The sequence below is a fragment of the Monopterus albus genome, unplaced genomic scaffold (assembly GCF_001952655.1).
Source record: "Monopterus albus unplaced genomic scaffold, M_albus_1.0 scaffold38.1, whole genome shotgun sequence".
In the NCBI taxonomy this organism is placed as follows: domain Eukaryota; kingdom Metazoa; phylum Chordata; class Actinopteri; order Synbranchiformes; family Synbranchidae; genus Monopterus; species Monopterus albus.
This window is the reverse complement of record NW_018127918.1, coordinates 3,202,847-3,220,355: the sequence shown is the minus strand read 5'-3', so window position 1 is coordinate 3,220,355 and position 17,509 is coordinate 3,202,847. Positions and strand designations below refer to the sequence as shown.

General features: G+C 39.5%; 1 protein-coding gene across 1 annotated transcript in view; it reads left to right on the top strand.

Moving 5' to 3' along the window:
* Positions 1-17,509, top strand: part of LOC109959230 (smoothelin-like protein 2) — a 31,764-nt gene that overhangs the window by 3,354 nt on the left and 10,901 nt on the right. Inside the window, exons 2-4 of the mRNA XM_020598429.1 lie at positions 2,578-2,664; positions 5,513-5,732; positions 9,361-9,456. Coding sequence (XP_020454085.1) covers positions 2,578-2,664; positions 5,513-5,732; positions 9,361-9,456 — 403 coding nt within the window. The remainder of the gene's footprint in view (positions 1-2,577; positions 2,665-5,512; positions 5,733-9,360; positions 9,457-17,509) is intronic.

Sequence of the window (17,509 nt, the reverse complement as noted above, 5' to 3'; positions counted from 1 at the left end):
GTCAAATGCTTTTTTTAGGTCAATAAATATTCCCATCGTGTATTTTTTCTCATCCATAGCACTTGTTATGTCCTCCATCAGGTCGGTAATGGCCAAAGATGTCGATCGGTTCGACCTAAAACCATATTGGCAATCAGAGAGGATTTTATGTCTATCAATAAATGTGTCTAATCTGTTATTAAAGAGTTTTTCCAAGATTTTTGAAAATTGTGACAACAGAGAAAGCGGTTTATAATACTTGATCAGTTAGTTGATTCACAGCCGCATAATCTGCAACTATTCTGATAATCAAAAAGTTTTTTTCTGTGCAAAGAAGCCAAACATTTTTCATTCTGTCTTCTTCAATGTGAAGATTCAATGTTTGTCTTTGGTATATGTGACAGTAAACTGAATATTTTTGGGTTTTAGACTGTTGGACAGACAGGAACATGACATTTGAATGAAGAAATGAACATGCAGGTTAATTGATAATAAAAATAATTGGCAGTGCTCTAGATTTAACAGAACAGAAGTTTATTTTCCTATATTGTTTGTTTGTTTGCTTTACGATAACCACTAATAGAGGTCATAATTTACATGAGTTACTATTATTGATTGGTGAGGAGTGAGTTCCTTCTTGCCATGAAATGCACTTTACTCTGTTTGCTTTTTGCCTTTGCTGTCGCTTTTTCCTTTTGCTCTGCTGCATCACTAGGGAACTACTGCATGCATTGCATAGCCCATTTAGTAGAGAAGCAAAAAACACCTCTCCTCACTGTCAGGCACTATGTGTGTGACAGGACATGTAAGAACAAGTGATCCATGTTGAGCCAAACAGTCAATAGGAAGACTTGTTCACAGTGCAAGGGAAGCTGAGGTTGTGCACTGGCCAGGCATAACAGGATTGAAAAGACAATGCGGAACAAAAGGAATGGGACAATATATTGAAATTCATTATATTGCGATATAGAAATGTCACAAAATGTATCACTTTGTCTAGCGATATATATATCGTGTTGTGTCCATACACCAGCAACTTCATATTTTTTTAAAGTAAGATAGCCTAACAGGATATAAGTCAATATATGTGGTGATTCTTTATGTAAATCAGTGTTAGAAAAGTTGAAAAAAGAGGAATAAAGTACAAGTATTCCATGTACTAGTCATACTATGTTGTCATTGAATTTTTAATTTAAGCAATTCGTACACACTACTTTGTCCATCAAATCATATCGAAGAAAAAAAACATCACCCCATCCCTAGTGAAGCATTCTTCCCTTTTTTCCCCTCTACATGCTGCTCACCCCATCAACCTTGGCTTTTCATTAGCCCAGTGAATGGGCTGTGGCTCAGGAGGTAGAGTGGGTCGTTTCCTAACCGGAGGATTAGCGGTTCGATTCCCGGCTTGTCCAGTCAACATGTCGAGGTGTCCTTGAGCAAGACACTGAACCCCCAGTTGCTCCCGGTGATGTCACCGGTGTGTGAATGCGTGAGTGCTTGGGAGTGCGAATGGGTGAATGGCCGAATAATGTGAAAGCGCTTTGAGTGTGCTGTAAAAGCATAGAAAGGTGCTATACAAGTATAAGACCATTTACCATTTAAAATCTGGGTCTTGTGACAGAATGTGACCATACAGCCTAAAATGGCAGGGGGGTGTGGGGGTAAAGTGTCTCTGTGTGTATGTGTTTGAGGTAGTAGAGCGAGAGACTAGTTAGCCTTTTACACCTCAGGCATACAGTTTTCTAGTTGCTTGTCACGTGGTTTTTGTTGCCTTGCTGATTCCGGTGTCATGGCTGCATTCCCATGGAGGTTGGTGTGAGGTGACAGCAGGTTCAAGCAGGAAAGCACACAAATGCACTCTTTGTTTCTCAGTCTTGCTATTTGCAGCACACTATAACTCATTAAAGTTGAAAGAAAGCAGTCTTTATTAGCCTTGTAAAACTAGTCATTATTCACAACAGGACTACAAGTCTAAAGATTTCCTCGCACTAGCGGGATTCACTGGTCCTCTTAGCTTGACTTGGCCCAGCACCAGAGCTATCCCCTGGGTCCAAATAATATTTATTCTAGTCAGATCTGGGTTCAGTTATATGCTATTTAGGTCTGTCTGGGTCAACTTCCAGTTTTAGACCAAGTCTAATTATCCACAATTCTATTTGGAATTGAGTCTTACAATCCCTTTCTGATCAAGTCTCTCTTTTTTTTTATTATTATTATTATAAAAGTTCATTTCTGCATGCTATTTGTAGACTATTTTGGACTATTTAGAATAGTCCAAAAATTTGGATTCATGATAAACTCTATTTTGCACTTCACACCACAATGAAAAATGGTTTGACTGTAAAGCGGGTGCTAGAAATGTAAAATATCATTCCTTGAGGACATCTTAAAGACATATGTAAAATGTCAAGAAAACTGTAAACATGAAGTCAATTTTCTTTCTAACCCACACAAGTTTCTTGTCCATAATAAAAAAGACTTGAGTGTTACCACTAGATGCTGTTTCACAATGCATGATTAACGAATGATTATGAATGTATTGGCTCACTCAACTTACATGGCCTTTCTCAATCTTTTTTGTCTCTCTCTATTTGTCAGACTGGTGTCCACCATCCACGCCATCATGGCAACCACATCAGGAGTCATTGTTGTGTCATCATGCCAGAGCAACGTCATTGACAGCAGGTTAGGCTTCGTGTCATCAGTTCCCTTCATGAAACTGGTCACTCTGAATCCCTTGATTTCCCACTCATTAATTGTACTTTCTTAGCTGCACCTATTAAAGCTCTACCAGAAATTTGGGTTTAATTATAACATTAAAATGTGTTAGGTTTATAGGTGACTGTACTGGGTCTGTAAAATCCAGACCATTTTGACAGACTCAAACACTTGACATGTGACAGTGTCATTCATTTACTTGGGGATGTTCAGAAAGGTCCCACTTTATGCAAATGTTTTCTGACACATGAGACCAGCAGCCTTGCCTAATATTGATTTAACTGATAGTTTTAACAGTGAGTAAGTTGGATTCAAAAAATGATGCACAGAGGTGTGTAACTCTGAAAATGAACCACTTTGTTGTGCACAAGAATAGTGGCAATGTGAGAAAGCAACCCAATCTAAGTAAAGCTTCAGGCTCATGAGGGACAAGAAATTGCCTGCCTTTCATATCTGTATGTGTCATTGCCCTGTTGCATTGTGTTGTATCTTCTGTCCTTGCTTCTTTGTGACATTCACAGAACATGATACATTTGTTATAGGAAAGTGTCCACTGGCTGTTTAATCTTAGAGAACAACTTGTGTGAAGTTCATACTCTCACCCACCCACTTACACTACATAGATTTATTACTGTAAAACTACTACATTTTCTAGTGTGAATCTGAATGATACAGTTTTTCATCAGTATCTTGTCATGGTCAGTCCACCCACTTCCCCAGTTCAACTAGATGCTTTCATCTAAGCCCTGCCTGCCTCAAGATCAGCCACCTGGTCACAAGTTAATGTTAGCATAGCATTAGCCAACCCATGCAGTTTAGAAAAGTGTGATGCTAAGCTAATGCTACCCTATTAATCCTATTGAGTCAGCAGCCTAACCTGGCGGGCTGAGTTTGAGGCTGTTAATCTCCGCCATCCCGCCCCTTCACCCACAGGGCTTAATTCCTCCAAAACACTGTTCAGTTCTGCTGTACTGTGGCATGCACACGGCCTGGAGCTTATGAGACACATGCCCCAGACCCATGAAGACTTTAATACTCCATCCCAATCTGTCACTTTATTTAGCTTCCATTGCCTCAGTTGGATTCATTTTTGCAAGGTTTTGGAGTGGAAAAAACGCAATTAGTAAGTAAAAGGTATTGCACTGCTATGTCGCAATGTTGTTCTTTCTTACAAGATGAAAAATACTGTAGGATAATGCAACATATCTTTAATAAGTTAATTTTGACAGATCATGTTTCTTGCCCCCCCTGATGTCAGGTTTTCCCAGTTCTCAGAAGTTACTTTGTTGAATACATTGTCAATGTAGCCAATAGAAACAATGTCAAAAACTACAAACACAGGTAAAGCTGTAAAAAAAAAAAAAAAAACGTAATTAACCCTTCATTTCAGTGTAGCCTCACAAATCATACATACTTTTCATTGTCCTCAGTAGATTAAGTATATTAAACTGCAGAACTGACTCGTGTAGCCTTCACTCCTCCTTGTTGTGCCTTACTGCTCTTAATCTCCATCAACTGACCTTAAGAGTTAAAGAACCAAGTGCGAGGTCAGTAATTCAGCTCTGCCCTCTGGCTTTACTCTGTTCTGGCCATATAATTAACTATCCCATTAATCAGTTTTCACTGGAGTTTTGCAGCCATCTAAGATGTTTATTATACTGTACTTAAATAAGCCTGCCTTCGCATGCTTATGTAAGTGGGGAAGACACAGAGGTTAAATGAGTGTCTCTGTGTTTATTTCTATTAATAAAGGTCATTTGGTTTACCATCTATCACTTAGTCTACTGGCACAAAGTAAATGTAATGTTAATATTTAAAAAAAAACTTAACTCATCATTGACTGTGAAATGATTGGTTTGGTCTGTTCAGAAAGATTGTAATTATACAGTTCATGCATCGCATGTACAATAGGTGCAGGGTTACTGGGAAACAGCATTGATTAAAACACCTGCACAGTGACTCCACACCACTCATTTATTTAGGTGGACATTACAGTATGGGCTTTATTGGATTAAAATGCTAATAAAATAAAATCAAAAAGTAGCTGCTGCCAGAGTACAGCGGCAAAAAAGTTCTTGTAACATGAAAGGAAAAATCTTTTTAACATGACAAAATGTACGGAAACAACCTATTTTTCTGTTAGCATGCAAATGTGTGTACTGTATGTTATATAACCTAAGTATACATGTTCAAATTGTTAATTGTTTTGAGGTGTTTATCACTCTGGGTGGGTTGGATGATTGGACTAATGCCGGCATGGTTCCAGGGATGCCTGGATCGGTTGGTCGATCAGTTCACCAGTTTGTCCCAGAGAGAAATATATTTTATATTATATCTATCTGATGGATTTCTATGAACTTTTAAAGAGATGTTAATGTTCCACAGATAATTAATCTCACTGATTGTATTAATCCTCTGGCTTTTCATCTTGGCCACCATGAGCTTGTTAACATGTTAGCAATGCTGTTGTGAGCAGTGACATTAGCATATAGATCACCACTGTGTCTAAGTACAACTTCACAGAGCTACTGGAATGGCTGTAGACTCTTCTTTTGTTGCTTGTGGAATATATTTTTACATAATTATCTCGTATTATACGGCCATTATGCTTTTGTAATCAGCATTGGTTTTCATTAGGATTATCTTATTAAACATTTTGAGCTGATGAAGACCCAGGTGGCACCCAGACATTGTCCATTTAAATAAATTTGTGTTTCAGAGTCAGGGTGCATGCATTATGCATTTCTCCTGCTTACGTTTATATAAAATAGATACTGATGTAGAGAATCTACATATTTTGTTCTTGCTTCTTCAGGCACTGGCTGGTCACCTCCTTTGTCATCTGGTACGGTGTGCCCTACATGACATATGACCTCTTTGCCATGTACCTCAGTCACTACCACCGTTTCCGTGTCGAAGGGTACGAGGACTACCAGCGGCATTCACTGAGGACCATAAACTCCTTCATCCGCAGAGAGTTCCTGCTGGTGCTGCATCACATTGCTCTGCTCACCACCCTGCTGCCTGTCACACTGGTGAGGAGGGGAGGGTTTGGTCATGAGAAAGAATTAGGGAGAAAGCACTGATCATGTCAGTGGTTGAGACCAGTAATTAAGATGAAAACTTATATAATGCAGGCAGTACTACTGGTGCTGCCTGCATTTTTAACACAATCCTATCTGAACTCAAACAGAATGCGCTATGCTGAATCTGAATTGTCACTGACTCAGTCTTGACACTAAAACTGTTCCCCCCCAACACACACACCACACACACACACACACACACACCTTTCCAGTGTCAAAATTGCAGGGACAATTTTTGAGAGGTCACTTTTTCAAAACAGATAAATAATCTTGCCAACTTCATGGAGCCATTGACCAGGTATGCGCAAATGTTAATTTAAATTTCTCTCTCAGGGTCTCTCACTCCTTTTTTTTTTCACATTACTTATCTGCAACACTGTGAATGACTAATCTCAAACCTCTATGCCTGCAGACTTTTCCCATAACCTTCCACTGTTATTTTGGGGTGTGCTCAGCGTCCTTGGTTATATCCAAGGCCATTACAGGTTTTTTTTGTTTTTTTTTACTACATCCTAGTACTAGAAAACTCTACTCTGTCAGATTCTACACAGTTTTTAGTTTTCTGGAGAAGAATGAACCAATTTATTGATTTACTATGTGATCCATGGTCCAGCTTAGTTAGTTCAAAGGAATAACAAGTGCTCAGGCCTCAGAGGAGTAAATAGTAAGAAAAAGAGCAGTGAACAACTAATTATTGATTACTTTTGTTAACAAATAGCAAAAGAGAATTCTTTTTTCTTTTTTATCTGTGAATTGTACATGTTGTAAAGGAACTTATGCAATAAGAATGGACAGAAGGAGAATATAAAAGGTGCAGGTTGTGTTCTCTGGAGATACTCATAGTGTTAGTGGAATATTAAGAGAACACATGGAAGCCAGGCAAACATGTCACTGTGCAGAAAAACAACGTTTGAGGGAAGAAAATATTTTTTAAACGATTAATATGCAGTCAGTTCTAAAGCAAAGGCTAAGGAGGAAGCAGGCAATAAAAGAGGAGAGGTACTGTGTGCCATCACGGCTTTTTGTGCTTGTAGGACTGGAAAATTGTAAACTTACTGAACTGGTGAACCTGAGTTCACCATTGTGCTGTTTGAACAGTAAAATATGTGTGGAAATCGTTCTCTTTTCCATGTAACATCCCAGGTTAGCAGGCCAGACGCAGTGGAAACTCAGCCCTTGTTTGCAGTAGAAATATGAGATCACATTACCCTACATTATTCAGCTCCAGCTGCAGTCATCCTCTCTCTTCTCTAACCTCACCCTCCCTTTGTTTCTCCTCTTGCTCCTCCGCTCATCAGCCTTCTGCTGGTTGGCTACATGAGCTAGCTAGGAGGACAACTGGAAGTGCATGAGAACACCTGAGGGATTACATATCAAGTAAAACTCGAAATACTTCAAGATACCCTAGGAGGAGCTGGAAGAGAGTTGGGATACATGTTGTTTTGTAACTGGTTTACTGTCAGCACAACCTGCTCATTATACTTTATGTTAGTTCTATATTTGACATGATACATGAAATAGAATTTTATTGTTTATATCAACATACTGTATTAGCTAGTGGTTAACTGTGATTCTCCTGTTGTAAATGCATCTATATTTGCACACAAGCTAATGTATGTACTAGCAATTAGGGCTGAATGAAAAGTAATCTTGATAATTATCACAAAAAAAATGCAATAATAGTAAACAGATTAGTAATTTTCTTATAAATGTGTCAGCATTTGGGTCAGCCCTCCTCTGCACAATCATCTTATGCTATACAGCAGTAATGTTTCATAGGTGACATGCAAGGCCACAGCAAGAAAAATCACACGCACACATTGTTGGAAATTGAAAAATGAGGAGAGTCGGACATCTGCACAGTTTGTAAGCAGTTTGTTTACAGTCAGTGTTACTCACCAAAACACATTTTGTGTATCCTTGAGGTCTAACATGTTGAATGTGTTTCTTTTCCTAATTAATGCTATTAAATAGATAATTAAACAAACATAGAGTAGTACAAAGGTAACACAGATGCCCATGGCGGATAGGATGAGGTAGCCAGGGAGTTTGTTATGCATGGTGTAAAGTTCCCCATATGGTCTCAGTCGTTCTTTCATGGGCAGATAGCACTTCCATGTCTGTAGTCACTCATGCTTTATTCAGCATAAGCACATAGCAAGGCAACCAGGCAGTGCCAGTCTTTGTTGGAGTCTCTTTATCCATCAAGACTTACTTAGCTATTCTAGGATGGCCTTTCTAACCACACGGCACTGTACCACTGGTCAGTATTTGAAGGCTTCATTCATTTGTTATATACCGGACATTTCTCCCTCCCCTGCCCCGGCCTGCCTTTTTTGCTGTCTTAAAGTTGTGTCTGAGTATCTTTGGCATTGTACAAAATACATTTAGATTATCAGCTGAAGGATTTTACTCAACAGCTTGTGGGTGTTGGTCTAGAGGGCTATTAATGCCTTGGGCACCCACATGGTCGCTGTGGTCAAGGGGCATAATTTTCGACATCTTCCCAGGTCTCTGAGGGTCTGCGCAGACTCTGTGCGGACGTCCCCGTGCAGGCCAAAGGTTTGTGTCTGCACGAACAGTCCATATAGCAAAAGCCCGAAAGCTCATGTAGCACATTGCTTGGAAAATGTCGGTGTATGAGGACAGAAGGCAGACCCTTGATTTGAAGTATGAATAGGAATGGGTGCACGTCCCTCGTCCATGTCTGCATATTCATGAGGGTATGCTCAAACTATGTCTAGCCTTTCAAATTTACTCCACCTAAATTTAATTTAGGATTGGAACATGCTCAATATGTCAGCATGATTACCATGCGTGAGTTGACTTTTACTTGCAATAATACATTTTCTGGTATGGAGCTCTATTTTATTTTTAAACAAGAATGCTCTCGAGCAAATTGCTAGGATAGGTGTTAATCAAAATTGCCATCATGTTTAAGTCTACAGCTCTGGAACTCACAATCCTACCAGACCCCAGCAATGGTTTTCCTTAAAGCAGCATTCTTCTGCCCCAATTTTGAGGACAACTCTTATTTTTTCTTTGTAACCATCAAAGTTCCACAGTCCACTGTGAACCTGCTTCTTGTTTGCCATGTTCAGCTAATCCTCTTCAGCTCATAAAATAAGGAGCTCTCACATGGACATGTCAGTTTTCCCAGGTATTTGCATTTTAGTGGGCACCAATAACTGCTAAATAAATCACTAGATTTTGAGTAACACAGCATATTGCTAGTAGAGGAAATGAGAATCCCTGTTCTGCAGTGTTGAAGTCAAATGGTTCTTGAGCCGGTCCACCACCCTTGTTTTTTTTCTGTGCTGCACCATTACCTGCTTTGTACCAAGCCTGCACATAGATCAGAAAATGTTGGCTTTAGATTTGTTTCAGTGACATCTTTAGATTCAGCCTTTTAAAACCTGTTTAAAACAAGATATTATCCATTATCATTCAAAGCCTCTCTCAGCATTTTCCCATTGAGATTGTTCCATAAGTCATCCTTGAATGTCAGCTGTGTTTTTTTCCATGCGCATGTTTGTTTGCTCACCCTGTGTGTGTGCTCTGTTTCTCTGTTTCTTAGTTCTTCAGAAAGGACCAGGGGGATTTCTTCATTGGCTGCTTGTTTCTAACAGAGCTCAGCACACCCTTTGTCTCCCTGGGGAAGATACTTATTCAGGTGAGACTCCATGTACATGTGTGTTCACCAGATACAAACTGGAAAGTCAGAGATCTGTACAGTAGCATTTTATTTAAAATTCTCAAAGCCAAACGTTTTGGGACCCTTTAAAGGAAACATAGGGTAGGATATGGCCACCATTACTTGGTTAAACAGGTCAGCTACCACACAGCTGAGCTAGGCAACCATTTGCTTAACAAGCAGCTGTTTTCTGATCCAGAGTGAAACATTGTAATTGTCACTGTTCAACAACATGATCAATCTGAATAAATAAATCTTACCTCTGTCTTGCTTTTTTAAGTGTGTAAGCTAAGTAGCCATATAGGTTTATGTAACAATGATATATAACAGTCTGATCTTACATTTTTCATTATTATACAGTCATGACCAAAAATATTGGCACCCCTGCATTTCTGTCAGATAACGCACCACTTCACCCAGAAAACTGTTGCAGTCACAAGTTCTTTGCCATGCTCATGTTTATTTCTTTTGTGTGTCATCTGAAAGCAGAAATCTAAGCATAGAGAAGTCTATGTATCCCAGTAAATTCAGGGCTTTGCTGACATCTGGTGTCTGCAGGGAAAAAGTGCAAAGCAAAGCTCCATTGCTTTTTTTTGTCTTAAAATGCCACTCTCATTTGGACTAGATCAGCACTGACAGAAACTCTGCCTGACATTTTTTCTGCTCTCAACAGCAATGTCGATTGCTATTTATTTCTGTTCTATAGACTGGGGGGTCCTCCAGTCTTTCCTATGAAGTATAAGAAGAAAACACAAAATAACATGTTTTTTTATATCGTTTGAATAAATGTTGTAAGTATCAATAATGTTTTACCTGGATGTTTTTATCAAAATCCAGTCTCATCAGCTGAGTGGAATCCACACAGACACCCAGGCAGAGACTAAATGTCCTGTTTCAACAAGGGACCAATAACTGTCCAACTGACATTAGCACTGAAAGATACAGGAAACAAGGGTAGAAGTTACACTGTCGCTGTCTTTTCATGCTACTTTAAAATGTTCTCATTATCCAAATCCTGTCTCCATCCCTCCCTCTCCTCTGTGTTTCCTCCACCAGCTTGGCTTCCAGAACTGCTGGCTGCACAAGGCCAATGGCTGTATGGTACTGTTCACCTTCTTTATGTTCCGCATCGTCCTTTTCCCCTTCATGTACTGGATGTACGGCCGCCACTATGGCATCCCACTCTACAGTGTGCCCTTCCACCTGCCGCCGTCTGTTAACCTGGCCAACTTGTGCATCCTAGCACCACAGGCCTACTGGTTCATCCTGCTTTGTCGGAAGGCCTACCGTCTATACAAGCGTAGCCGTATGCCTGACTCGTCCCCTGCGGCTGCTGTCACTGACAAACCTAAGGGTGATTGATATGCAGTTGGTGGTTGCTCGCCACACACCCAACTACTAACTTAATTACTTCTGCAGAGACACTAGTGTGACTTAACACATTTTAAATCACACCGTTGTACTGTAGTACACCAGGACTTTCTGCTCTTGTCCCACAGACCCCAGGCATTTTTCCATAGTTTAACTTCTCTCTTACAGATCTGCAGCATCAGTGGACATCTCCACTGAGTACTGAAGCTTGATTATTTAGGGTTCTTTGGATTTAGCTCTAGTTGGGGTCTTGTTGAATTGCAACACTGTCTACATTATATAAACACTAAAGAAGGTCACTTTTGCTTCAGAGAGTAAAACGTGGAGGAAAAGAAACTGAAGAGGAGTTTCCATGAACAGACATTCCTATGTATTTACAGCCAAGTTGGAAGATCTGTTACAGTATGTTTGTGAGCGGCTGTTACAACAAGTTGTATTTATTTTTACTGTATTGTGTTAGTGTGTCAGATACAGCAGTTGCATTTCTCTCGACCATTCTCATCACATTGAGATGAATGATGAGGAGTAGTGATGGGTGTAAATTCAGTAGCAGCAGGAAAAATGTGAGGAATGCATCTCTTCATCTACACTCCATTAATATAGTAGGTTCTGACTTTTCATTTAGTTTATAGTTTCTTAGCGACATGCCACCAGTTTTCAAATCTGCAACAACAATCCCATGTTCCTCTCTGTAATATCAAGCATGTATTTATGGTCCTGGTTCTTTTGTTTCCAGTAGTCATCTCATTCAACCAGGAGCTAGTTCTGTATTGTATCCCAGTGCATTAATAGGCATTCATGTTCACTCCTTGTTTTCAGGAATACAGTTTAGCAGTATTTCTCTGGCATTGGAGTTCATGGGAACCATTCTGAATTTTCATTTGCAAAGGTTGGTGAAGACCTAAAAACATCTTGTATTTAAATTTGCACTGCAGCAAAAGGATTGGAAAATTCGCATTTTGATTTTCTGTCATGTTAGTCTTTGCCAGCTTTCTACAGAGCAGAGGGTAAGTTAGGTTTCTTGCTAGTGAGAGAGTCATCTCTTACATCCACACTGAAGCATTGTAGCTGCCATAGAAACACTCACACTGATAGCAGGGGCTGATATGGGGAGCCCTGGGAAGACGCAGCCTTTGAGGGTCAGTTCTGGTCAAATGTCACGACTGCTGGGAACAGACATATCTGCCCATCAGACAACAGCGTATGGGATGAACTCAGGGCAAGGGCAGAGCTGTAAAGTGAGTAGTGGCTCACTTATACAGACGATGGAAAGTTCTGAGCAGTTGGCCACATAAGTTGAGGGCATCATTCAGTAACTGCTTGTATAATAGGTGTTGCATTGAACATGTCACACAGGGTTGTTTATGCTTATGCTGTTATGCAGGATATTTTTGTTCATCACAAAAGTATTAAAACATACATGTAGATATTGGAACCAGACCAGAGAAGACTATTTTTATCATGCAAAGCATTTTTGTTGGATAAAGTCATTTATCTTAAGGGCCTTCACTTCTGATCTTTTCACCCTGGAAACATTTTTATACAAAAGAATAAATAGATGTTAATTCTTCTTTCACAGTTTGCAAAGTCTTGCTTGAACTAAGAGAACAGTTGCCTAGTACATCTGTGAGGTTGGTGTGCAATCATAGCATGTTGAGCTTACTGTGAATTTTGGATTCTAACTAAATATTACAATCAAATCTCTAGTTAAAATTTATAATATAATGTGGCAGGCCTATGGCTTAAGGGCTTTTTCAGGTCTTAATTGAATTTTTTTCCTGAAAGAAGTCAAAAGGTTCAACTTTCAGGCATCAAGACTGCTGACAGGACTATTGTGCTGCTCCCATTGTGGGTGTTGCTGTTCCCTGTGTGGCTTATACGCTGGGATCCACGTCTGGTGAGAACGGCAGCAGAGGGAGAAAGTCTTATTGGTAGGGAGACTGCCTGTTTACTGACCAACAGTGTGAGGATGAGGGTTTAAGGAGAACTGAGCTACTGAATGATGGGCCTGTTTGCCTGGTTTGGCTGGAGCCCAGGAAAGTGCAGGCCTCTTGTCTGTGGTTGGCCAGGATGCTGTTACTGGAAACAGCCCAGGCTTTTTGTTCTGCTTTTAGCTGAGCTCATCCTCAGCGTCCTACATCCTCTTGTCTCCAGTTATGTAGCAGTATAAATTAATCCGTAAGGCGCAGCAGCCACCAAGAAAAACGTTGTATTTTCAAGATAGCATTACTTTATATTCAAGATGCTGTGTTAATCAGTTTTATTCTTGGACTCAAATTTATCAGAGCGGCTTGTCAAAAGTTTCCACTTCCACAAGCTAAGTGGTTGTCACTTTAGTCAGCCATTTTTATTTTTGTAATTAAAAATAAAATCTTCAGCTCATTCGTTGAAATACAGTATGTACCACCTATCGCCTTCTTATCACCTGCTTCCAGCTTCCACCCTCTTTCCTTGCATCTATATTGCCCTGTTCTCTTCATTTGACCTCATCCCAGTTTTCTTGACTGATGTGCTCTGCAGTCATAGAAAGTTGCCAAGCCCTCCCCCCTCTGCTGCCTTCTGTTGTCAGGACTATCTGCTCGGCCACTCAGCAGTTTACAGGCAGGGCCAGATTAGAAGGGCTAGGCTGGCATTTCTTATTAAAACTGTGCTCTCATGTAATCTGTTACCTTCAGACACACACAGTGTATCTGTTTTCAGCCACCATGACCCCACCCTCCACTGAATGCACTGTAGAAACTGGCCCATGGCTTTATTTTCATGATCTGGGATAGGTTTAGACTGATGGCATGCTGAACATACTCATGACTGATATTCAGGATCATTTATATTTAACAGTTTTACTACCTAAAGTGTGGCACAACAGTGTTTCCCACTGAATTTCGTTCTTGTTTTGTCTAACGTGGAAGTGTCTTTGAAACAGGATTCATACCATCATGATGCAGAAACATTTAGGGTGTAGTAGGCTACTGTGACAGTTTGAGCTTTGCAGAAAATCTTATCCTTTTGAGTTTTCTTTGAGTAGCTTGTTAGGTTTTCAAAGAGTCTGTTTAATCCCCATTTACCCTCTGATTTGGGCAGGTCTATTTGACAGTTATTGAAACAGTCAGTTATGAAAATATCTGTCAAATGTGACAGACATGTATGGGAACTGTTAGCTGGCCAAATGGAACAGATGAAATCTGAAGTAGAGTGAGCTTGACCAATATGTTCAGATTTTTCTTAACAGCAATCTCTAGGTTTAGCTTTGAAACCAAGGAATAAATAAAAAAATAGAACATTGCACTATTTTTAGTTACATTTTGCTGTATTTTCTCACCAGAAGTTTATTTTATTTTGATTGCAGCTGAATTTTACTTAACAGATTGTTTTGTTTTTTTCTTTTCCAACAAACCTTTTATCAAACATGTTATGTGACTATGTCCAAAACTTTGAATGGAATTTTTATCATTTCAAACTAATACTCATTTTGACTGATGATATTGATTGGCCAACCTGATTTTCCCTATACTCAGTAAATGAGTTTAACCTGACAAGGTCAGACAAATGTTCCATTTACCTGACTAGTGGCTTGCAGGTTTTATAGCTGAGGGTGGACAAGCCACATTACTTCAGATGCTAAGAGTCTGGATCACTGCCACATAAAATCATGTTGCACAAAAAGAGCATCTGATCCTAAACTTGAGAATCCTTCAGTAAAGAATTATTAGATTCATGGCACACACAGCACACATATCTTCAGAAGTGCTCTTTGTCACTCAAGAGATTCTTAATATAGAAAGTCTTAAGTTCATCCTCTTTGCTCAGGGTGTGATGATGTTTTTAATGTATGAATAGAGGTTTATTGTAAGATGATGAAACTGAGAGTGACTTTGATGTTTTTAAAGCTGTATTTTTTTCCTTCTTTTAGGTTTGTTGTTTTCAGATTGTGCTTGACATGACATGGCTTGTGATACTTCAGCTCCTACATGGTTGATAAACCAAAGACTGTCAGGCACTTTAGTTAATCCTAGTAACTGTAGTGATATAAAGAGTGATGCATTTAATTTTCAGTACTTTAGACATGCTGTTAAATGATTTGTCTTAAAGCTATGTGACCCACTTCTAAGTTAAAACATAACTACCATCCTATTCTCTTTCTTTGGATCCCAGTGAGTGACCGACTAGGTGGGCTTGTGATGAATGTCTCCTCTGAGGTTGTACTGGAGCAAATTCGGAGCTGTTTGAATCTCCACTAACATGCAACCTAGACATATACTACATTTAAGTATACTGGATGGGTCAGTCTCATTTTAGTAAGTAAGTAATTAGCACATTGGTTGGGAAACTACATAATGATTATACTGAAACATTTCAAACACATTAATGCTGAAAAAGATAGGATTCCTATTCCTTGGCTTTGCTGCACTACACCAACGCTATTTAGCATATGCCTTCACCATGTGGAGTAGTAGTTGGCTGTTGCTAGCACATTGCATCAGGACTCACTCCATGCTGTAATACTTAAACATGATCTTTATGTCAGGTGGTTGTAGCCTTCATGCTAACGCTTTATCTTACATTGCTGAATCATATCAAGCTCTAAGATGACACTTTACCAGGGGTCTACACTGTTGTGGAGCAATAGTTGGCTTCTTGCTAACACAAATTCTTCATTAAAGGTCACTCATTTTAAAGACATTTTATTTATTTATTTTGCTTATGTAGTTCCAAGACAACACCTCATCCTAGCGATGGCTAATTTTGGTATCTGTGTTTCCCTCAAGTTAAAAAAGGCATGTGTTATTTATGTTACATTCAAAATAACAATCCAGTATAGTAAACATTGTGGTGCTAATGCATATTTCGTTTATGTTTGGAGTTACTATGAAATATGCATTGGGATTGGGAGTGCTAACTGCGTGTGGGGCCTCTTTTGCCACCATGACACCTCTTGTATAATTTTGCTGCTTTATATTGTCACATGTCAACTCAGCATTGGTCCCTCTTTTCTGGGCAGTGAAGGAATCAGGCTAGAATGGATGGAATATGGGTTTTAAAGATAGAATTATTAAATTTTGTTGTCTAATGCCATGTTCATGTCATGTTGATTGTAAAAACGAACTGCTGGATAGAGAGTAATCTTACCCTGGGGATCAGACTGCATACTATTGGCATGAAAATGGCCTAGAGAACAAAAACAAAAATTACTTAATAGCTGCAAAAATTGTGTTGTTGGGACTAATTTTAATTTGTTGACAGTGGACCAAAATTGGTCTCCAGTGCCTTCTGAAAAATCTATTTGTGATACCCACAAATCTCTGTGTGAAAGAGCAAATTTGACGGGCTGTGTTTACAGATTGTGGCTGTATTTATTGTTTTTTTGCTCACAGTAGTTACCAAGAAAAATCACAAAATAATATGTTGAATTGTTTGAAACTAAAATGTATTTCTGTGCATTGAACACTAGAATAATAATTTGTCATTTGATTCTTTTTAAATTAGAGCCTCTACAGTAAAATTTTAGACTATTTCATATTTTGTAGCATTATATCTATAGTTTCAAATAATCAGGCAAATCCCATAATATTTTTAATATGGATTTGCATCATTTGAGGTTGAAACCCTTTAAAGTATAATGAGTTATAGTTTTGAGTTTGTTTGCTTTGTGTTTGTTTAGACCTCACATTTGTCAGTTTGGTGTTTTGAAGATTTGGATTTTAATTTTGATCTGCTGTTCATATCACTCACCTGTTTGCTGTGTCTGACTTAAATACAGCACCTTCACAACGTTTAAAATTACCTGCCCCACATTATTTTTGATAGTATTGCATTTTTTGTAGTGTGACCACCTTTATGAGGCAAAGAGACCTCACTGTTTTATGAAATAAAGCTATTAATGAACTGTAGCTGCAACTTGTGAATTCAGAGCACCCCCTTTAAAATTAAATACCTTGGATTTGATATACTATTTTGAACAAGTCTTATATTCCTTCTTTTATTATGTCTCTGCATACCATCAAATCAATTTGAAAACAGGCTTTAATCTGCATTAATAGATTATTCACTCTACACCTCTGGCCGGTCTGGTGTCATGGTGCAAAGACAATAATCTCAGCCTCAACACGGACAAGATGAAGGAGATGATAGTGGACATGAGGAAGGAGAGGAGAACTCATCAGCCACTGTTCATCGAGGGGCTCGAAGTGGAGAGGGTGAGCAGCTTCAAATACCTGGATATCCACATCAGTGAGGACCTCACTTGGACACTTAACACCACACAGCTGGTAAAGAAGGCCCAACGACGGCTGTACTTCCTAAAGAGGCTGAGGAGGTTTGGCATGTCGCCTAGGATCCTTTGCAACTTCTACAGCTGTATCATTGACAGCATCTTGACCAGCTGCATCACTGTCTGGTATGGCAGCACTACTGCTATGGACCGCAAGCGCCTGCAGAGAGTGGTAAAGACTGCGGAGAAGATCACCAGGACGCCACTGCCCTTTCTGCAGGGCATTTACCACTGCAGGGGGCGTAGGAAAGCTGGCTCCATCCTCAAAGATCCCACCCACCCCCAGCATGGACTCTTCATACACCTACCCAGTTGGAGGCTCAGAAGTGTGAAATGCAGGACCTCTAGACTGAAAAACTCTTTCTTTCCCTCTGCCATCAGACTCCTAAACAG